Source organism: Alexandromys fortis, unplaced genomic scaffold (genome assembly GCF_014885135.2).
Source record: "Alexandromys fortis isolate MF-2015 unplaced genomic scaffold, M_Fortis_MF-2015_v1.1 scaffold_651, whole genome shotgun sequence".
In the NCBI taxonomy this organism is placed as follows: Eukaryota; Metazoa; Chordata; class Mammalia; order Rodentia; family Cricetidae; genus Alexandromys; species Alexandromys fortis.
In genome coordinates, this window is record NW_026068517.1 from 36,582 (window position 1) to 46,409 (window position 9,828).

A 9,828-nucleotide genomic window follows, 5' to 3' on the forward strand; every position below is an offset into this window, starting at 1 on the left:
TTTGAAACAATCCCCCCAAATAAAAAACCCCACTGGGAGTATTCCCATCACAGCTTTCAACTATACCACACAGGTATAGTAATAGAACCTGATAAATAGAATTGGGCACTCATCTATAAGCCTATGCTCTGATAGTCACCTGCATTTTGGGAAAGAAGACAATAATACATACTAGAGAAAAGACAGCATCTTCAACAAATGGTACTGGTCAAACTAAAAAAAAAAACATATATTCTTTCTCATTTGCAGATTCTAACTTTTGATGTTTGTATATGTGCAAATGAGGAGGAAAAAGCGAGAGTAGAGGTTATGAAATTCGATAAGAGGCAACCAGGGGTTGAGGAAGGAGGGAAAATACAAAAGTATGAAAATACACATTAGAGAATGGGAACAGGGAGAAAGGAAACAACAGAAACAAATTCTTCCTGGAACTACTGAAAGGAAACCTAATGTTTATATGCTAATAAAATAGTTGCTGAAATCAGTGACAAAATACTGTCCTCCAAATTATAATGCAGTCCATTATAACACACTAAGGTTTTGTTGTTGTTTACCTTAAGCATAAAGTAAACTACTAACTGAGTTTTTTTTTAAATAGAGTCCCAGACAGAAGAAGTAGAATACCTCATTTTGATACAGCAGCCTCAGGGAGGCAAGGAACAACCAGATTGATAAGAGTTATATAAAAGGACAGATTAAAATATGATTTTATATTTTACTTCATTTTTGTAGGTATAGCAAGAATTATTTACGTAATTTTCAATTTTCTAGTAGTTACATTAAGAAAGTAAAAAGGTTTTGTGTATTGCTACATGCCTATAATCTCAGAACTTTTGAGGTTGAAGCAAGTTTGAGACTAGCCTGGGCTATATAGCAATATTCTATCACAAAAAAAAAATCAAGCAATTAGCCGGGTGGTGGCACATGCCTTTAGTCCAAGCACTCGGGAGGCAGAGGCAAGTGATCTCTGAGTTTGAGGCCAGCCTGGTCTACAGAGCTAGTTCCAGGACAGCCAGGGATACACAGAAAAACCCTGTCTTGAAAAAAAAATCAAGCAATTAAAACAAATTTAAATAGTAAAAGAAACTGGAAAATTAATTGTAATATTTTAAACAAATATATTCAAAATACTATTATTTATATAAACAGTAATAAAATATTTAAATGTTTGTACTATACCTATAAATTCTGGTTATTATTTTACGATAACAATATACCTCAATTTGGATATCAAGTTTTTCATGATTAAATTTAAAAATTCTTTTAAAGAGAAAAGTGAACAAAAGAAAAATATTTCCCATGGCCAAAGTGAAATGTAATCCTCCCAGAACAATATAATAACAGAGAACCAATATTTTATATTGCCACAGTTTTTAAATGAAAGCTTAAACATAAATTAGGAATTTAATTCTCAATTGTACTAACCACAATTTAAGTACTTAGCAGTCCTGAAGACCAATCATTACCGTAGTAGTCAACTGCAGAGCTGATGAAAATGCCTCTAGTCCTTCAAGGGAAAGTAACAAGGAGAACCATGGAGGTAGTTCACAGAATGCCTGTAGGAACCCAGAAAGAGGAAGTAGCCTTCTGCTGTATACAGAACCTAAATAAACAAGATTGACAGCTTATGCATAATTGTGTCACCATTTGTCATTTAATTAAATACACCAAACTTCTATGCTCATTCTAAAGTGCTCTTCTTACTCCTCTCATTGTATTACAATTCCCGGGAAACCTGAGTTACCGCTCCCAGTTTCTCTTGTCAGTCTTTCTATAATAACTTCTATATCTAGCTTGCTAAAATATTACATTCTATTCCCTCTTCATGTGCTAGAGAAACCCTAAAAATCTCTCTAATTGCCTTCTCTCTCAAACTCATCACCACCACCCCTGGCTTCACACTGCATTGTCTTCACTGGAAGGAACTACTGGAACATTTGTCTGCTTTGCTTTGCCAGTTTTTCTCTGCACACCTACACAGGCCTATTAAATTAACCTTTTTAAAAAACATCATTAGCATTAACTTCTCTATTAAAGGATTTACTGGCTCTCATAACAAATTTCACAGGCTCGGCTTTTTTTCCCCCACCTTTCCATCAATCTGATACCAAATGAATCTTGTTTTTACTCTGTAACTGTATAATACAATTTTCTATCTCCTCCTATCAAGTGTGATTTGCTCAAAGGTCAAGGATGTAATATGTATCTATATTTCTGTTCAAAGAATCCTCGACATTTTATGTGCATAAATAATTATTAATTTGAAATACATGCAGTGCAATATTCACCTTATACTGTGTGCTCACATTTGTTTCCTCTAAAGGAACATAAAAGCAAAGTTATCAAACACTATGATTCATGCTTACTGCTCAAGAATTTTTTCATTATATTGACAGGCAAATACAAGACCCACAAAAGTACATCTATATAGACACACACACACAAATGTTTTGTGGTGGTAAAAATCAAATTCTTCATGTCAGCTGAGCAAACGTTCAAGCGCTGCAGCACATCCTCAACTGAAGGCCGATATACTTGTACTTCATGATCAATAGTGCCCTTAGAAACAGACTTCCTTTTAAGCTATTTTGTGACTGATCTAATGAACAAAATAAGCATAAAATTAAGGAGAAGCAAAGGGAAAGGTTAAGAAAATGATAAAATTAACTACTCACTATTACTCTATTATTTAAAAGGAGTGCTGACAATATTTTATCATCCCAAAAGAAAGTAATCTTACCTTAAAAACACAAAACTGTTCAACATTCTTCTATAAAGCCATATTCAGATAGAAATAATTTGAAGAACTTAGTTCAGTGAAACAAATCAAATCTGACATCTTTAAGAAAAGTAGCATTTGCCCTTTGAAATTGCTAGGAGCAGGTAGGAAAATAGAGTTTATGCTTTCTTATTGGAAAATAGTTGTTTTAAGGAATTAAATAAATAAATAAAATCACAACATTAATTTATCTTCATGTTTATAAATTTATTTATTTTCATGACTTGTGTATTCAGCTCATCCTTGACAGACTTATTTGCCAAACACAAAAATAGTGGTCTATTTAAGAACTTTCAAATGAATAACACTTTTGAAATATATTTTATGAATACAAATAGCTTCAACACAAACATGGAAAACTGTCAAATGGGTAGACAAAATAAAATTCTAAGCATTTCTTTGATTTATAAAAGTATGCCTACTTCTCATTTCACTAAATGAGTACAACCATTTTTAAAATATTTGTGAGTATCTGTGGGTATGTCTAAATACCAACATACACACAACAAAGAAACATTTCATAGTGGCAAATTTTTAGTGCATCTCCACAGTCTGTCATCCATAAACATCTACATGCAAATGCTACTAGACTAGTACACTAGAACAAGTAAGAAAGGATTAGCAGAACTCCCTGGCAAAAAACTTTTTAAATAGAAATAATGAAACAGAATTCACTTCTCATTTGAACAGCATAAAAATAATCTCCTTTATGTGTTGAATCATATATACACACAGTATTATTTAAGCTCAGAAAATAGCTTTTTACTGTCCACACAGAACTACAGTATACACTCAGTGAATGCTAGCACTGAAATAAAATGTGCCATGAGGAAAATAGTGAAGGGATGGTCACAGAAAAAATATCTACCCATTAAACAAAGAAAGAAAGAAAAAGAAATGTAAGGAAGAACTGGGACGTATAGGCAAGGGATTAGACTATAGAAAAATAAGCAGAAGCTACCAGAAACCAATTAAGTTGGAACAAAGCAGCCGCTTATGACAGAGGAGAGTGAATCTTGGAAGCTGCAAACAGGAGAGGTGAAAAAACTTCTTTTTCTGTGAAGCTATATATAGAACTGTCAGTCATAGCCAAAACCAGTTGGAATGTGAGTTGGCTAAACTATAATATGAAACATGCACAGACTTTGCTAAAACTACTTCACAGGGTTGCTCTGAACAAAAATAAAAGACATAAGTTATGGAAATATTCCATAAACTAAAAATGCTATACTCTCTGTACAGTGTTTACACAATATTGAGATTCAGTCTTTCACATCTTTCAATCTGGAAAACTATAAACAGTGCTCTCTTTAGATCACAGAGGATATGATCACCCTTTGCTCCTTTATCAGATGTTGAAAGAATCAGAGGCTCCACAGTCACAGAGAGAAGCCTGATGTTAGAAACAGAGCAAGGATGTTGACAGACTAATCAAATGGAGAGGCATGGCGATAACCAGGTGGACACTGTTCCCACAACTATTTGGGAGAGAAAAATATTCAGGTTAAGAAAGAGACCCTTTCCTGTTTCATTCTAAAACCCTTTATTAACTTGAATATCAATAGGACTGAATTAAGACTATTTTTCCTGAACAACACAAAAAACTGAGATTGTAAAAAGAGCATATGAAGTCATTAAAATGTACTGAAATACATACTTTTCCTTATGTGTTGAAAACTGTCTGAGAAAAAAAGGCTAGGGAATGTTAGTCATGTGCATACACACGAATCAGTAAACAGGAAACTGACTTTAGTGAGACCAGTACCTCCAAGAGAATCTCTCCAACACCACAAAGCAATAACTGGACCCTGAGGCTCTTTCATGACAAAGTCCTAGACAGCAATTCCACAACATAGCATCCTACTACCATCAAAAGCTGTCTGAAATAGCAACAATAAAAAACAGCCAACACAAATCTCTTTGTTACTTTGTCTTGTTAGTTTACCATCATTTCAGGGAATATTCTGGCACTGGATAATACTTTCTTACATTTTCTGAAGTGTTCTAAACATCTCCTCTTCCCCTAATTGGTAAGGATTGTACACCAACAATTCAATATATTAGAAGCAAAAGTAAGAAAAACAAACGTCCTGGCCAATAAAGTCCTCAGTATCACCAAAAGAGAAAGGAGACAGCATAAGCAAATTAATAAAAGAGCAAAGGGTGATCTATAAAACACTCATGCAAAAAGAGTATTTAAATATGATCAAGTCGTTAACTACTAGATTAGGAAAACTTAGGAAACACAAAGGACACAATCAGCAAAAATTAGATGAGATGTGGCAAATTCTACTCAAAAATAATTATTTTCAATGAATAAATTCTTAAGAAAAGAGGGAAAATGGGAATACAGGTTAAAATAATTTCAGAACATTAAAGAATATTAAACTGGGAAGCATTTATGTGACAATATGAACTTAAAGCGGGTATTAATTGATATAAAGAAACTATTACAATAATTTTTTTCTAAATACCCAATGAATTCTGAAGATCAGTACTGAATATTTATGAATAAAATAAAATCTAGAGCTCCTTCAAAAATACTAAAAGAGGAAAAAGATAAAAACAAATAATATGATTCATGGATTTACAATTGATGAAGTCAAGTGCAAAGTATATATTCACTATTACATAATTTAATTTACTTTATATTCAAAATAAGAGCATATCATTATTGGGCTGTCACAAAAAAAAAAATGTTAAGGAAAAAACACTTAATATCCAGAACCTAAAGACCTGAAAAGAGAGTAGAAGCCATCTGACCAAACCACCTCCTTTAGAAGGAAAAGAAAACATTAAGGCTCAGCTAGGTTGGGAGACTTGCTGAGGGTCACAGAACTCATGAGTTCCAGGCCCAGGATGAGAATGTAAATCTAAATTGTAGTCCACAGACGCGTTCCTCTGCAAAGCAGCAAGAAACGACTGCACGGAAGCACTCCTTCCAGAAGATCCTCAGACCAGAGTGTGATGAAAGTGAGCCGCACGGCAGGGCACGACAGGGCAGGGCAGGGCAGGGCAGGGCAGGGCTGGGCTGGGCTGGGCAGAGTAGGTTCATACCAAAAACGGGGTGCCAGTCACCGTGATGAGATCTGTTTCTTTCTGAGAACCGTGGCTTCCCATTGGGTTGGAGAATCCAAACTGGGTCTCTTCCTCGTGGGCAAAGAAGTCAGAGTCGGGATGCACGTTCCAGTCGGCTTTGGCAGGGGTCAGCAGTTCCGAGACACTGTTTTCACAAAGCGTGCTGGAGGGAGTCAGAGCTTCCGTGTCCACGGTTAACTTATTGCTGGGTGTCAAAGCTTGGGGCTCCAGGCTTGAGTTTTTCAGGGCCAGGGAGCCAAAGAGCCCCCCCACGCTTCCCCCGGGGACATCGTCCATGTCTAAGGGGCTCTGCTGATAAGCGGCCACCGAGGAGGTTCCGAAGAAGAGAGAGGTATCCAGTCCCTGGGGAAGGTCACTGGGGGCCCTCAGGGCCCGGGGGTCCGCCGCTGGCCCTAAGGAATGGTCACTGTTCTCGGCAGGGAGACCTCCTGCGAGAGTGGAGTTGACAGAGGCCACGTCAATCGTCAAGATGCCAGAGTTGACCAGGGCCGTGTCCAGCGCCGCGGCAGAACTGTGGCCGGGCACATCCGAGAAGAGAGACACCAGCTCGGGGCTGCTGAGATCGCTCTGCCCCTGGCTGGCCAGTTCACTGCTGGGCGTGAGAGAGTTGGCGGCTTCGAGCTGGCCCAAGAGGTCCTGGCTGAGGTTGTGCCTCTTGGCCATGTGGGTCTTCATGCTGTGCTTGGACGTGAAGAGTTTGTTGCAGGTGGAGACCGGGCATCGGTTCTTCCAGGTGCCCACGTCCTGCAAGTGCTTCTTGGAGTGGATGTAGAGGCTGCTGCGGGCAGAGAACCTGGCACAGCAGCCTTCGACGGGGCACACGAAGGGCTTCGTGCCCAGGTGGGTGATGCTGTGGCCCTTGAGGTGTTCGGCCCTGGTGAAGGACTTGCCGCAGCCCTCCACGGGACAGGTGAACCTGCGGTCGTCTTCGTGCTTCCTCTTGTGTCGCAGGAGTTTGGACATGCTGGTGAAGTTCCAGCCACAGCCGTCAAAGTCGCAAAGGAAAGGCCGCTCTCCCGTGTGGCTGCGCAGGTGAATCTTGAGGCGGCAAGCCTTGTCGTACTGCTTGCTGCAGCCGGGGAAGGAGCAGGCGAAGAGTTCCTGTTCCCTGAAATGGGCGCGGTTGTGAGAGAACAGGGCACTCACGGTAATGAAGGTCTTCTTGCAGCCGGAGAAGGCGCACTGGTAAGGCCGCTCGGGCTCGAAGTGGCTGCGCTGGTGGCTGCTGAGCTTGGCCTGCGTGGGGAAGCTCTCCTCGCACACCTCGCACTTGAAGGAGTTCTCCTGCTCGTGCCCCTTCATGTGCGCCTTGAGGTTGTACACGGTGGTGAAGCTCTTGCCGCAGCCCTCCACCGGGCAGCCGAATGGCCGCAGCTTGTCGTGCGACTGCAGGTGCCTCTTGAGCTTGTAGGAGGTGGTGAAGGTCCAGCCGCAGCCGCCCAGGGGGCACTTGAAGGGCCGCTGGCCCTGGCTGCTGCTGTGCGTCAGCAGGTGCACCTTCAGCTGGTGCTTCTTGGCGAAGGTCTGGCCGCACTGCGCCTCCGGGCACAGGTAGAGCAGCACGCCCGGGCCCGGGCCCTGGCCCTGGCCCGGGCCGAGAGGCCCGCGGGGGCTCTGGGCGGAGGCCGGGGCCTCGGCCTCCTCCTCCGGAGGCGCCAGCGCGGGCGCGGGTTCCGCCGGCTCGGCCAGCAGGAGGTCGGGTGGCAGCTCGGGGCAGTCGCCCAGCTGCGAGGAGCCGGCGGCCGTGGCGGCGGCGGCGGCGGCGGCCGCGGCGGCGGGCGGGCAGCCGGCCTGCGGGCCGTCCGGGCCGCCGGGGCCTCCGGGGACCCCGGGCTGCGGCTGCGGGACCGGCGCGACCCCCGGCTCCCAGGCGGGCAGCGGGGGCGTGGTCAGGGTGAGGAAGCCGTTCTCGAAGCGCAGCAGCAAGTCCTGGTTGTGGATGGTGATGGTGCCCGCGAAGGCCGCCGCGGGGCCGGGGCCGGGGCCCGGGCCCGAGCCCGGGCCCGCCGCGGGGAGCGGCGACGGAGCCGGCGCGGCCGACGGGCGCCGGGGCCCCGGCTCGGGCCGGCCCGCGGGGTTCGCCGCGCCGCTCGCGCGCCGCTCTGGCCCCGGGCCTGTCCCGGCCTCCTCCCTCCGCACCGGCCCTCCGGCCTGCTCCGCGCCCGCCGTTTCTACGTCGCCACCCACCGGGTCGAGCAGCAACAGGAAGAAGTCGTCGCCGCCGCCGCCGCCGCCGCCGCCTCTGCCCCCTCAGCCGCCGCCGCCGCCGCGGCTCCTGGGATCCGGCCTCGGCGCCAAGCGGTTCGCGCTAGGGCTCGGGCCCAGGCCCCGTGAGGCCCTCTGGGCCTCTGCGCTCCGCGGCCCCGGCCCGCCATCTTGGGCCCCCCGGAGCAGGAGGAGGCGGCGCGTGGGGGCCTGACAAGCCAGAGACTCCGGGGCTCGGGGCACCCCGCCGCCACCCGCGGGGCAGCAGCCGCCGCCGCCGCCGCCCTGTGGTGTCCCGCGAGCCGGGAGCAGCCTCGGGATTTCCATCTCTGCGTCGGTGAGGCTCGGCTGGAACCAGAGCCGAGGCGGAGGCGCGACCCCGCCCCCTGCCGCGGGCCCGAACACGTTCCTGAAAGGAAAAAAAAAGTGCAATGCGCAGAAACTGGCCCTATCAGATATTAAAACGTATTTAACGCCACAGTGATTTAAATATTCTGGTACCGTGTCTCTGGAGCACCAGGGACGGCCCAGAGGCAGAGTCTGGCGCGGGGAAATAACTTCCACTCTTGGCTTACAAAGTAACCGAGGTCTTCCAAAGTGCGGGGAGAATGACAGTTCCTCCAGGAGGCTGCTGAGGCTCCCACACACCCAGCCAGGGAGGGCGACCTGAACCCCTACCTCCCAGTGGGCGGCAGGTCGGCATCTTGTGGCCCCTCCCGGAGCTCAGCCTCTTCCCTGGCGCTTCTCCTGCCTTGGAAGTTGTGTGCTGCTGGGCCGAGGAGAAAACTTCAGACAGGATAAACTGTATTACCCGCAGGAAATGGACTACCTCAAGGCTGCTACAATTTCTGCTGGAAATGCCCGCTCCAAGCACAGACACACACACACACACACACACACACACACACACACACACACATTCACTCACACCATTTCTAAGGAGATGCCCACTCCAAGCACACAGACACACCGACACACTCTCACTCACATCATTTGAGGAGATGTCTGCTCCAATCACACACACACACCATTTCTGAGTAGATGATTGCTACAAGTGCACACATACAATCCGCAACATTGGTTACTGTGAGCCATGTCCTGGGTCTAAGTTTTTCACATACGTGGTCTTTCGTCCTCCTGGTGCAGGAGTCAGGAGAAGAAATCGGGCCAAAACACACTGGCACCCTTCCACCTACAGGTGGGAAACCTGGCAGTTGAAGCAATTGATAATGAAATCTGGAAAGTGCAGCCAGCTCCTCAGGTCTCCCTGCTTGGAATGCTGTAGGGTGCAATTCCATAAACAATGCAGTTTATATGGAGCTATATAGTGGAAACCATACCACATGTTTCTATCTGTGGATCGCTTCCCTTCTTCTGCATTGTATTTTATGTGCCAGGCCCATCCATGTAGCCTCTCAAGGCCATATAGTGTAAATCCTCACCATCATTGACGAGAATTCAGCCATGGGCGTAGGGCTCGGTGACCGTGACCCACCATTTTACAGTAAACGCATCGAGAGGGTCTTTCCAGGGATTTTATTGTTATCATGAGCATTTTTGTGTCTTCATCATGAGAAGCCTGTCTGCTCTGTGACTGTACCCAGAGCCAGCTTTACAAACAGTGACAAACTGGGCTCTTGTCACAGGGAGGGGGTGTTGTTATCAGAGACAGGATCTCAGAATGTCCCAGCTTGTTTTCTGTAGCAAGTGTCCTTTCCACTACCAACACAGAAACCCTTTTGCAT

General features: G+C 45.7%; 1 protein-coding gene across 1 annotated transcript; it reads right to left on the minus strand.

Moving 5' to 3' along the window:
* Positions 1 to 2,965: 2,965 nt before the first annotated feature.
* LOC126495824 (zinc finger X-linked protein ZXDB-like) lies at positions 2,966 to 8,476 on the minus strand. Its single transcript, XM_050133404.1, is given in 1 exon segment — positions 2,966 to 8,476. A coding segment is annotated over 1 exon segment (2,580 nt). The 5' UTR covers positions 8,411 to 8,476; the 3' UTR covers positions 2,966 to 5,830.
* Between the last annotated feature and the right edge of the window lie 1,352 nt (positions 8,477 to 9,828).